Source organism: Arvicanthis niloticus, chromosome 20 (genome assembly GCF_011762505.2).
Source record: "Arvicanthis niloticus isolate mArvNil1 chromosome 20, mArvNil1.pat.X, whole genome shotgun sequence".
NCBI classification, from domain to species: domain Eukaryota; kingdom Metazoa; phylum Chordata; class Mammalia; order Rodentia; family Muridae; genus Arvicanthis; species Arvicanthis niloticus.
In genome coordinates, this window is record NC_047677.1 from 23517764 (window position 1) to 23531419 (window position 13656).

At 35.8% G+C, this 13656-nt stretch overlaps 1 protein-coding gene across 5 annotated transcripts in view; it reads left to right on the plus strand.

Moving 5' to 3' along the window:
- The first annotated feature begins 251 nt into the window (after nucleotides 1-251).
- The window catches only part of LOC117724120 (amine sulfotransferase-like), a 56179-nt gene continuing 42774 nt past the window's right edge, over nucleotides 252-13656 (plus strand). For all 5 annotated transcript variants that reach the window (XM_034523714.2, XM_076916621.1, XM_076916620.1 and 2 more), the window contains exons 1-3: nucleotides 252-345; nucleotides 2446-2597; nucleotides 8718-8926. In XM_034523714.2, coding sequence (XP_034379605.1) covers nucleotides 2456-2597; nucleotides 8718-8926 — 351 coding nt within the window. In that variant the 5' untranslated portion in view covers nucleotides 252-345; nucleotides 2446-2455. The remainder of the gene's footprint in view (nucleotides 346-2445; nucleotides 2598-8717; nucleotides 8927-13656) is intronic.

Genomic DNA, 13656 nt, shown 5'->3' on the forward strand with positions numbered 1-13656 from the left:
CAGTAAGTTTCCATTTCTCAGTAACTACTATTTCCAGTAAATCAAAACTTGCAGCTGAGCCAAGGCAAATGTACCTGTCCAGGCTGATAAGGTCTGTTGTGGCAAATGTTCAAGGACTTCTTAGCTAGTTCAGGCTGAAGATGTCACAGTATCAGTTTACTTAGAACACTTGCTATTGGCTAAATATACTTAGAACACTTGCCATTGGCTAAATTTACTTAGAACACTTGCCATTGGCTAAGAAAAATATGGCAGGGAATATTTATACCTCAGCTGCACATCAATTCCTGCTTCTCTTAACATTTCATCAGAACTGGTTTTGCTTCATCAGTTCATCTGCAAACGGTGAGTAGAGCAGAATAGATTCAGATAATACCAAGGTTCTCCCTTTCTGCATAACATATGCATAGTCTGTGTATGGTGGTGCATGATTCTAACCCAAACACACTGGAAGAATAAAAGGGTAGATCTCAGGGAGTTCAAGATTAGCCTGGTTTCTACATTGAGTCTCATGACGGGCAGAGCTACATGAGGAGACTTTGTCACAATATTTTTCTCACTAATGTTGTTTTCCTCCTTTTCTTGAGCTTCAGTTAAAAAATAAGGAGACACATATTTATTTGCCTTCTGTTTATATAACCATTTTTCTTCCATCACAAAAATCCTCTGATGTCCATTTGCAAAATGAGCCTTCTTCACTTCCAATTTTCACCATTTTAGAGAGTGAAATTCTACCCCTCCTTCCACCCTCTCTCATCTCTTCTCTCTTTCTTTTTTCCTCTTCTCCCATATCTGTCTCCTTCTTCTCTTCTTTCTTATGAAGCACAGCCTATTGTAACTAAACACAATAAATAACAAGTGAAAATACCCTTCAGAAGCGTTCAGACACTTCTATCCAGGAAGGTCAAGATAAAATACATAATGTGTATTTAGAGTGTGTAGAAGGTATTGTGGATAATAGGTGAGAAGTGACAGTGACTCACTTCTATTTCCTCTTTACTTCAGCAATATTCTCTATGAATGGACTCTCCACTGATCAGGGTTATATCCTGTCTGTTCTTTTTAGCATACTTCAAGAGATAAATTTAAGTTTTCATTTTCAATATCAATGTTATCTGTTATCTACCTCCATTAAAATAATAGTGTGTGTGTGTGTGTGTGTGTGTGTGTGTGTGTGTGTGTGTGTGATTTCTGTCTACCCTTTCTATCTCCAACACACTGTGGTCAGGATGGTTAGATTTGAGTTGTCAGGAAGGGAACTTTCAAAGCAGGAGGGCCTCAATTAGATACCTTTAGTTGTGTTCTGCACCCACAGAGATTTACCCAGGTGATTCTAATGTAAATGATAGATGTCTGTAGAGATATTAGTCTAGTATGACTGTAATCCCAGTATACCAAGAGCATCCATGCATATTGGGGCTACCCTAATCTACATATTAAGTTCTGGGCCAGCCTATACTACATGGAGAGTGCTTGTCTCACTAAGATTGTCCACATACCAAATTATGTTGTTTATTAACATGTAATTAAGTGAACTCTATATTTTCAGATTTAGTCAAATTGAATTTTTTAGAAACAGGGTTTTTAAAAATAAATAATTCAAGGTAATACCACTAGTGCTAAGGTAATATAAGAACTGTTTGCATTCCCCTACTACTTTAACCTTCAAGTAGAGAGTTATTTAGAAGATCAGATCAAACTCTGAGAAGATCAGGTAAGTCTTATGATTGTTTGCTTTATACTTTTTGTTCATTTATTATTTGGACTTCAGTTACATATCTGATGTCAGATTCTTTGGGTGAAAACTGTAATTATGAAAAGTTTTATAGGAGACCTTATAAATATGAGTGGGTAACCTGTCAGAAGCATGCACATTGGTGTTAGTAATTTTAAGTAGCCACTCAGTAGCTAAGTCACAGAAGCATGATTCAGAGAGAGCAGGTTATTCAAACTCTACATTAAAGACAAAAGGCATGCCATAAATAAATAAATTCTCATTTTTTAAGAATGAAAACATGCAGGTAATAAAAATAAAAATATTCTAGATTAAATGCATGGACTCTGTGCCCAAATTTTTGTTATAAAACTTCGGGGGGGGGGGCGACTAGCACTGTGACTGTGGATAATTTGGTTGACATCTGAGTAGCCCCATTTCCCCATCTGTACATTTAGAACTATAATAATCCTTCTCAGCTGGAATTATAGGAAAATATATTTAACATATTACTAGTTGTTTCCTTGTGTATTGTCAGATTATTTATGGCTACCATACAGTATTATAAGATTTAGTTAACACCATTGATATTATTTGTTTCTTTAGAGTAAATATTTATGCGAATATGATGCTTAAATCGTGCTTGGCACTTATTGACTTCTCAGTAATTAGAGTTCAGGATTTCAATAAATACTTATTTCACAAAATGGATTCTGTGTTTTTACTTCTAGGTGAATTATTATGGACAAAACAAATGAATATTTGGTTAACTTTAAAGGACATAATTTTGTGAAACGTTTTGTGAAAACTGAGGATTTAGAAAAGATAGATGATTTTGATATTAGAGATGATGATGTCTTTATCATCACATACCCAAAATCTGGTAAGTGCCATCAATATCTCCTTTGGTTTAGTACTATGTGTGTAAAACAGGTTTCTGTCCACTCACCAAGAGCAGAAAAAACACATTTACATAAGAATTTATGATCAGATAAAATGTAAATGAAGCTTCAATCTGTAGGATAGGCCACTTTCAGTACCTATACCGTACACTATAATGGCAAGTAAGAATGTAATGGGAATGAAATGTGCAGCATAGGGCCAAGAGCAGACACTTGTTCAGCACTGACCTCTTCTGGCAGACAGGAATAATGCAGTCTGAAATATTTTCTTTTGAATACAAATGCTTCATTATTTAGTATGAATTTTATACTGAATATCATTTACATTAAAATTATTTCACAGAAACTGAGATCTACTTAACACAGTTTAAGAAGCATGTGTAAAATCGAGTATTTCCTCCTGGCTCCAGGTTTCTGGAATAATGACTCAGTGACTCAAAATATATCTACAAACACCTTGGCCATAAGCTTTGGTTAGTTTGTTGATTAGATCATAAGTTTATATACCATTTATTTGAATCTAAGTTCTACTACATGACTGGTTACCTCTGTTCAACTCCCATGCTTCAGGTCTTTTCCATATTTCTGGACTCCCTCCCCCCACCCACATATCTTCCTCTATCTCTGTACCAGATTTCCAAGCTTCTATTAATTTGGATGACATACATTTATAACCCATATGACAGTTCTTTCTATATCTTCATTGCATGGGAAACTTTTGCCCTGAAGCATTATTATTATAGAAGAATATATTCTTATGATCTGTTTGTTTACAGTCTTTTAAGGAATGATTTGATTGTTCACACAACCACAGCAATGAAATTTTTGTGCTGTAATTGTCCAACCATAATTCAATTGTGATCAACAAACTCTACATCCTCAGTAGTTTTAATCCATTTATAAAGAGGTGTGTTATTTAGCCCTTAAAGGTCTAGCAGCCTTTTTTTGTGTATTCAGCATTAACATTTTCAAAAGTTAAAGATTCAATTAAATTTTCTCTAGCAGTTGGATCTCATATTGCTTTTTTGAGAGCTGTACTTAGTTTTTGTAAAAATATTTATCTGAACCCTGGGTGATCTTTGTATACAATTCAGTGTGTCCCTGTTGTTCAACCTTGTCCCAACCACTTAAAGTTATATTTTATGATACTGTTCCAGGACATTGTTGTAGGACATCATCATCAAGGGTAACCTGTACTCTTAATTTAGAATAGGGACCTTCAATTGGTAATTGATTCTTGATAATATCAATGCTTCTAGTCCTATTTTGTTGCTCCATGATTGAAGCCTCATCTTTCTAGAACATCAGCCATTTTAATTGGGGGCCAGGCTATAAGATGGCTGTTATTAAATCTCATCAAACTTTTGGAATTATATGATTATGTGGCCCAGTTATTAAGTATCTGCTTGATCTATGTTGACTGTAGGCCATAATTTGTTATTGCTTCCTTAAATCTTTTAAAATCTTGTGCTTTTATAGGTTGACATTTGAATTCTCAATAAGGTTGTGGGTTTCTCTCATCTCCTGATAATTTCTTTATTGAGGCTGGAAAAATCATTTTAAGTTTCTTAACAGATATAGATTACCCTGAAGACTTGTTACAAGATGGTGTAATATGTTCTAACCTTGCTTTCTCTGTCTCTATCTTAGTGTTTGTTTCAATTTTATTTAGACTTATGTAAGTAGTTGTGGCTGGAGAACGCTGAGGCACCATCTGTGGGTAGGGTGGCTGGGAACTGCTGATGGTTCCTCTAGGGTGAAGTTAGGCATTGTTGCTATAGCTTCACAGTTTCTCATGCCATGGCCCCAATGACACGAGAAAATCCATGGGTTATTATAGGCTTTAATGTCATGGTGGATGGTGGATGGATCTGGATGCACCCCCAAACCCAGGGCAGACCTGAGTTAAACAGGATGGGAGAGAGGGGAGGGGCTGGGGAAGAATATTTAATTGGCTCCACCCTCTGGCCTTCAGGTACCTCACTGGTATGTAAATCTCTCTAGGGCCTGAGGACTGTTCCTCTTGACTCTTGGCCATAGACATCTCTGTGGGACTGGTTGTTGGAGGGCTGAAGCTAAATGAAAAGAACCAGGGCCTGGGAGCAGAGCTGAACTCCTACCATCCAATTAAGGTTCTGGGGTTCCAACCTCATGCTCAACCAAGCACCCAGCTGCTTCTCACAGCCCACCACCCCACAGACTTATTTCTAAATTTTCAGTCTTTTCTGTATCATTATCATCATTGTATCTTTTTCATTCTTTTGCTCATCTATCCATTGATTAACTCATAAACTCATTCACTTTACATTGCAATATCACCCCCATCTCCCAGGACCCCCTTCACACAGCTCTTCCCTCAACTCCCCTGTCTCCTTCTTCTCTGAGAATAAGAACTCTCCCAGCCTAGCATATCACCCTATACTAGCAGATCAAGTTACTGCAAGACTAGATGTGTCCTCTTCCAGACAACACATCCAAGTTAGAAAAACAGGATCCACAGGCAGGCAACAGGTAGAGGGACAACTACCCACTCCAGTTGTTGTGGGACCTACATGAAGACCAAGATGCATATCTGCTGCATATGTGCAGGAAGCCTAGTTCTAGCCCATGCTCACTCTTTGGATGGTAGTTCAGTGTCTGGGAGATCTTAAGGGTCCAGGTTAGTTGACTCTGTTCCTGTGGCGTCTCTGTCATCTTTGGGTTCTTCAGTTCTAATTTCAGTTGTTCTATAAGACTCCTTGAGCTCCATCTGATGATAGGCTGTGGGTCTCTGCATCTGTTTCCATTGGCTTCTGGTGGAAACTCTCAGAGAACAGTTTTGCTAGGTTCCTGTCTACAAGAATAACAGTATCATTAATAGTGTCAGGAATTGGTTCTTGCTCATTTGTGCAGGTTTCAAGTTGTCCAGTCCTTCTGTCTCTGCTCCATCTTTGTCTTTATATGTCTTCTATGGCCAGTGTTTTCATGGGTGGGTTGCTGTCCATAACACTAAACTGGGAAAATTGCGTGGCTACAGAAAATGTCCATTTCAGTCTCCAGATTCCTGAACTGCTAGGAGACTCAGGTAGAATTACTCTCAGACTCTCTGGGGTCTTCCCCTGTCCCAGGTTGTTGACACATTCTAGAGATGGCCCACTGTCCAGTGCTGATTTCTATTTTCTCTCCTCTAATATTCCTATACCTGATCCCACTACCTCCAACACCCTTCTTCATCTGCTCTCCCACCCAAGTCCTTCCATCCATCTACCAATATCTATTTTATATCTCGTTCTGCGAGAGATTCAGGCATCGTCTCTTGGGCCTTTCTTGTTAATTGGCTTTATTGGGTTTATAGATTATAGCATGGGTAACCTGTATTTTATGACTTATACCCATTTATTACATAACATGTCTATTCTTTGTGAATCTGGGTTACCTCATTCAGGGTGACAATTTCTAGTTATATCCATTTGCCTGCAAAATTCTTGATGTCCTTATTTTTTAAAGCTGAGTATTATTTCATTGTGTAAATGAACCACATTTTTTTATCCATTCTTCAGTTGCAGTACATCTGGCTTGTTTGCAGTTTCTGGCTATTATGAATATAGCTACTATGAACATAATTGAACAAGTGTCCTTCTGGGATTGTGGGACATTTTTAGGTATATGCCTAGGAGTGATATAGCTGCATCTTGAGGTACAACTATTCCCAAATTTCTGAGACACTGCCAAATTGATTTCCAGAGTACTCAAACAAGTTTTCACTCCCACCATCAATGAAAGAGTGTTCCCCTTGCACCATATCCCCGTTCCTGTTCCTTGGAAACTGTGCTGGTCCTTGAGTTTTTATGTTAGCCAATCTGAAGCATGTAAGGTAGAATCTCAGAATTGTTTTGATTTGTGTTTCCCTGATGACTAAGGACACTGAACATTTTTTAAGTTTTCTGGCTCATTGGAGATTTTTCTGTTGAGAACTCTGTTTAACTCTGTACCTATTTTTAATTGGGTTACTTGGGTTGTTGGTATCTATCTTCTTGAGTTGATATTAGCCCTCTGTCAGATATAAAGTTGGTGAAAATATTTCACTGATTTGTAGGTCATCATTCTGTCTTTTTAGCTGTGTTCTTTGCCTTACAGAAACTTTTAATTTTCATAAGGTTGGATTTATTAATTGTTCAACCTAGTGCCTGATCTATGGTTATTCTGTTCAGGAAGTTGTCTCCAACACCAATGAGTTCAAGGCTACTCCTTACTTTCTGGTCTGTAAGATTTAGTGTATCCAGTTTTACTTTGAGGTCTTTGATCCACTTGGACTTGAGTTTTGTGCAAAGTAATAAGTCTAAATCTATTTGGATTCCTCTACATGCAGAATCCAGTTAGACCACCAGCATTTCTTGAACAGGCTCTCCTTTTTCCATTGTATGGTTTTGTGTCTGTTTCTATTCCAATACCATGGAGTTTTCATAACTATTTACCTGTAGCAAGCTTGAAGTCAGGAATGGTGATATGTAATGTTTCCAGAAGTTGTTTGTTTTTGTTTCTTTGTTTATTCAGGATTGTATTAGATAGTCTGGATTTTCTTGTCTTTCTATATGAAGATGAGAATTGTTCTTTCAAAATCTGTAAAAAATTGTGTTGAAATTTTGATGGGAATCCCATTGAATCTGTAGATTGTTTTTAGTAAGATGTCTGTTTTCACCTTGTTAATCATACCAATCCATGAACATGGAAGCTCTTTCAAACTTCTGATACTTTCTTCATTTTCTTTCTTCAGAAACTTGAAGTTCTTATCATATAGGTTCTTCACTTGCTTGTTTAGAGTTAAACCAAGATATTTTATATTATTTGTGGCTATCACAAAAGGGAGTTTTCTTCCTAACTTTTTTCTCAGTCCATTTATTATTTGTATAAAGGAGGGCTACTGACTTCTTTGAGATAATTTTGTATCTAGTCACATTGCTGAAGTTGTTTATCAGCTGTCAGAATAATCTGGTAGAATTTTATTGGGCCTTGTATATACTATCATATCATCTGTGAATTGCAATACTTGGACATATTCCTTCACAAATTGTATCCCCTTGATATGCTTTAGTTGTCTTGTTGCTCTAAGACTTGAAGTACTATATTGATGAATTTCAAGGAAGTCTCAGAGAAAATTACCACTGCCTGTGATGCACAAGATAAAAGGACACAATATACAAAATGAATATATTCCTGACAATCAAGAAAAAAATGTGTCAGAAGGCTCCAAACAACAGTAATATATAAATGCTACTGATCCTGGTGTAAGTTTAGCACAATCTATACATGTAGGGTCTAGTAAGACTGTATCTATTAACATCTACAAATACTATCTGTCCAAGAGAACTTTAGAGTACTACAAAAAGACTTTCCATGGAACATAAAATACAGAGAAATTATAGGAATAATTTGAACAATCACTACCAAGAAATCAGGACTTTCTATACAATTAAAAAGTGAAATCAGAGTTGTTGTTTTTTTAAAAAAATCTCAATCATTCGATTTTACCAAATGAAGACTCAAGAGCCAAATGATTTGTTATAAGCCTGCCTAGCTTAGAGAGACAGAAATAGAACCCAGCTGACATTCCTCCTCAACTGACAGCTCAGAGTGTCTGCTTTCTTTCTCTACATTGTCTTAAAATCCCTTCAGATAGAGTGTTCCACTTTTCTACTTCCTGTGTCTCTCTATTTGACCTCTTGACTTCATCACTCTCTATGTTTTTTTTCCTATGTTTACTCCCTGTCAAACAGCTGCTTGCTCTGCTTGTTAACCTACTGTTGACTTTATTTTATCTTGTTTACAATTATCACAAAGCTTTAGGATTAAAGGTAGGTGCTAGGATAGAGCCACAGCACAACCAGAGACAGATTTTTCTAAACTACAATCTCACTATGTGATCAAATATCCTGTAATACAGGGCCTTTATTTATATCTTTTCTAGTCTTACCTAATTATACAGAAAAACAAAGCAAAAACTCCACATGTGCATTAGTATATATAGAGTATTTTTAAAAAGCATCAATGACTGTGTGATGGATGACATTACCATGGATATTTATTATTTAAACCCACTTCAAGATTGTTATCTATTTTTACAGGTACCATCTGGACTCAGCAGATCCTCAGATTGATTTATTTTGAGGGTCACCGGAACAACACTGAAAACATATCAACAATGTATAGAACACCAGTATTTGAGTACAATATTCATAATTTGGACTATGCGAAAATGTCATCACCTCGCATCTTCACTTCCCACCTTCCATATTACTTAGTTCCAAAAGGTCTAACTGAAAAAAAGACTAAAGTATGTAAGACAACTTATTACTTTTTGCATAGATAAAATACTTCAATTATTGGATAATATCATTACTTCAGATCTTTTCTTAAGCATTCTTCTGCCAGCTTCCCTAGAAACCATATCATGAATGGAACTGCAGAGCCACCCATAGCAGAGTACTCAACTGATGGAGGTGGTATTATATTTCTGAAGAAAATGAATAATCATGTATTTCTGAAATGGGCAAAGCAGGAATTCTTATGTTTTCCTTTTGTAACTTGACACATCAGGCTTAAGTTTTTGTCAGTGTAATAGTTATTGGATGATGACACACACTGGTTTTAATTTACATATCTGTACTCAATAATGAGATAAAATCTGTTTGATATTTACTAGCAATGATCAGTTATGATTCTGTGAAAGGGCTCTACTATATATCTAGATTTTTCATTACTATAACTTAGCATAATTTCCCTACTGAATTTAATTCTGTTACTTTTGGATACTAATATAGTTATGCTTGTGACCTTTCTTATGTTTTATAAATCTTTATAATTTTGTACTTTAATTTGATTAGAGTATTCTTATTTATAGTATCAATCATACTGCATTTTTAAAAATATAAATTAATTACTTAACTATTTTATCATATTTTTATTATTTAAAGCATTTTAAATTAAATATATTTTGTCCATATTGTATTCAGATTTTTCCCCATCCTTACCACCCAACTTTAAGTTCTTCTAAAAAAAAAAACCAAACAAAACCCTAATATAATATCAAGATTGTATTTAAGAAATTGTTCCTTGTTTCAAGACTAGAACTATATCTATTATTGATCTAATACTCATAATATACTTGTTAATGATTATTCATTTCTCACATCCTTCCAGATGCTCTCTCTACTCCTATCCTCCTTACTTTAAGTACTTTCTCAAAAGAAAAACCCAAATAAAAACCTATTAAAAAGACTTCACTTAAAAAAGCTTTCCTTGCTTCAAGACTAGAAATAAGTTTATTTTTGGTCTAATGCTCTTAATATACTTATTATTTATTATGCATAATAGTATGAGAGAATGTTTAAATTTTATTATTAATTAATTAATATGACAAATACTGTTCCCCCTTTCAGTTCCACCATAACAGAGTCTCTTCCCATCCTCCTTCCTCTTTTCCTCTGATAGGGTGGCCTCCTTGGGTATCCCACAAATCTGGTGCATCAAGACTTTATAGGATTGAGCACATCTTCTCCTACTACAGGCAGAAAAGTCCACACAATATATCAGTGGTTCGGTTCAGCATGTGTATGCTCTTTGGTTGGTGTCTTAGTCTCTGAGAGCTCCCAAGGGTTTAGGTTACTTGATTATGTTAGTCTTTCTGAGGAGTATCTATCTCTTTCAGGACCTTCAATCCTTTCCACAACTCTTCTGTAAGAGTCCCTGACATCCTTTCAATTGTTGACTGGGGGTCTCTGCATCTGCTTCAGTCAGCCGGTGGGCAGAGCCTCCCCGAGGACTAGGCTCCTCTCTGCAAGCATAAAAGAATATCATTAATAGAGTCAGGTTTTGGTGCTTGCCAATGGTGTATGTCTTAAGTTGAGCAAGTTGCCGGTTGGCTATTCTTTTAGCCTCTGCTTTATCTTTGTCTCTGAATTGCTTTCAGATAAGTCAAATTTCGGGTGAAAAGTGTTATGGGTGGGTTGGTGTCCTTATCCCTCACTGGGGTCCTGCCAGGCTACAGGAGGTAGCCTCTTCTAGTTTTATGTCCTCACTCTCTCACCAAATTCCCTTCCTCTCTCTGCCACCTATGACTATGTTATTTCCCCCTTCTACTTGAGACATCCATGATTGAGCGAGCCTTTCTTCTTTTTTAACTTCTTTGAGTCTGTGGGTTGTGGCACAGGTATCTTATACTTCCTGGCTAAAATCTGGTTATCAGTGAGTACATACCATGCATGTCCTTTTGGATCTGGGTTATCTTACTCAGGATGGTATTTTCTAGTACCATCCACTTGCCTGCAACATTTATAATGTCCTTGTTTTTAATAGCTGAATAGTACTCCATTGTGTAAATGAACCACATTTTTGTTTCTAGATACTAGGTTGTTTCCAGTTTCTGGTTATTATGAATAAAACAAGTATAAACAGTGGAACATGAATCCTTGTGGAGTATCTTCTGGGTATGTGGCCAGGAGCTGTATATCAAGGTTTTAAGTTAAAACTTTTTTCAGTTTTCTGAGAAACTGCCCAATTGGTTTCCAAAGTGGACGTGTAATTATTCATTCCTACCAATAATGGAGGTGTGTTCCCCTTTCTCCACATCCTCACTAGAATGTGCTGTTGCTTGAGTTTTTTATCTTAGCCATTCTGATTGTTGTAAGATGGAATCTCAGGGTCATTTTGACTTGCATTTCCTTGATGGCTAAAGATGTCAAACATTTATTTAAGTGCTTCTCAGCCATTTGAGATTCTTCTCTTCAGAATTTTCTGTTTAGCATTGTACGCTATTTTTAATTTGATTTTTTTGGTTGGTTGGAGCCTAACTTCTTGAATTCCTTGTATATTTTTGGATATTAGCCCTCTGTCGGTTGTAGAGCCAGTGAAAAAAAATTTTCCAACTGGTAGGTTGCCATTTTGTCCTGTTGACATTGTCCTTTGCCTTACAGAATCTTTTCAGTTTCATGAGGTCCCATTTTTAATTGTTGATCTTAGAGCCTGAGACATTGATATTCTGTTCAGGAAATTGTCTCCTGTACAAATGCATTCAAAGCTATGTCCCATTTTCTCTTCTATGTAGTGTATCCAGTTTTATGTTAAGGTCCTTGATCCATATGGACTTGAGTTTTATGCAGGGTAATAAATATGAATCTACTTGTATTTTTCTACATGCAGACATCCAGTTAGACCAGCACTATTTCTTGGAGATGCTTTCTATTTTCCAATGTATGATTTTGGCTTCTTTGTCAATGATCAAATGTCCATAGGTGTGTTGGTTTATTTGTGGATCTTCCATTCAATTTCATTGATCAACCTATTTGTTTCTATGCAGATACAATGCAGTTTTTATAACAAGTGCTTTATACTACAGCTGGAAATCAGTCGTGATGATGCCTCCGGAAGTTCTCTTATTGTTCAGAATTATTTTAGCTATCCTGGGTTTTTTGCTTTTCCACATGAAGTTGAGAATTCTTCTTTCAAGGTTTTTAACAAATTGTGCTATAATTTTGATGGGAACTGTAGATATTGTTTTGGTAAGATGGCCATTTTCACTGTGTTAATCCTACTGATCCATGAGCATGGAATCTCTTTCTATCTTCTGATATTTTCTTGAATTTTTATCTTCAGAAACTTTTTTCATACTGAACTTTTACTTCCTTGGTTGGAGTTACATCAAGATATTTTATATTGTTTGTGGCTATTATGAAGGGTATTGTTCCCCGATTTCTTTCTCAGCTCATTTATCATTTGTGTAAAGGAGGGCTACTAATTTCTTTGAGTTAATTTTATAATCAGCCACATTGCTGAACTTGTTTGTCAGCTGTAGATGTTTTCTGGTAGAATTTTGGGGGTTGCTTATATATACTATCATATCATCCATAGGTAGTGATGCCTTGACTTCTTTCTCTCCAATTTGTAACCACTTGATCTTCTTTCTCAGTTTTTGTTATAATGTTTCCCTGTTCATTTCTAATTTTATTAACTTGCATATTGCCTCTGTGCCTTTTAGGTATTTTTAGCTAGAAGTTTGTCTATCTTGTTGATTTTCTCAAAGATCCAACTCTTGGTTTTGTTGATTCTTTTTAATGTTCTCTTTGTTTCTAATTGATTGATTTCAGCCCTGAGTTTGACTGTTTCCTGCCATCTACTCTTCTTGAGTGTGTTTGCTTCTTTTTGTTTAGAGTTTTCAGGTGTGCTGTTAAATTCTAGTAGGAGACTTCTCCAATTTCTTTATGAAGGCACTTAATGCTATCAATTTTCCTTTTAGCACTGTTTTTATTGTGTTCCATAAACTTGGGAATGTTGTGTCTTTATTTTCCTTGATGTCTAGAAAGTCTTTAATTTCTTTATTTCTTCTCTGACCAAGTTATCATTGAGTAGATAGTTGTTCAGTTTCCAAGAATATGTGGGCTTTCTGTTGTTTCTGTTGTTAAAGTCTAGCCTTATTCTAATGTGATATGATAAGATGCCAGGGTTTATTTCAATCTCCTTATGTCTTTTGAGGCTTATGTTGTTTCTAAATATATGATCAATTTTGGATAATGATTCATGAGGTGCTGAGAAGAGGCATATTTTTTTGTTCTGGGGTAAATTTTTTCTGTAGATATTTGTCACATCCATTTGAATTATAACCTCTGTTAATTTAATCATTTCACTGTTTAGTTTCTCTTTCAATGACCTGTCCATTGGTGAGACTGGAGTGTTAAAGTCCTCCATTATTATTGTAGAGTGTTCAATGTGTCATTTGAGGATTAGTAATTTTTGTTAATGAATGTAGGTTCTATTACATTTGGGACATAGATATTCAGAACTAAAATGTCATCTTGTTGGATTTTTCCTTTCATGAGTATGAAGTGTCTTTCCCCATCTCTTTTGATTATTTTTGGCTTGTAATGTATTTTATTAGATATTAGAATGGCTATTCCAGTTTGTTTCTTCAGTCCATTTGCTTGGAAAACCTTTTTCCAGCCCATTATTCTGAGGTAGTGTCTGTTTTGTTGCTGAGGTATGGTTTTTGTATGTAGTAGATTGATGGACACC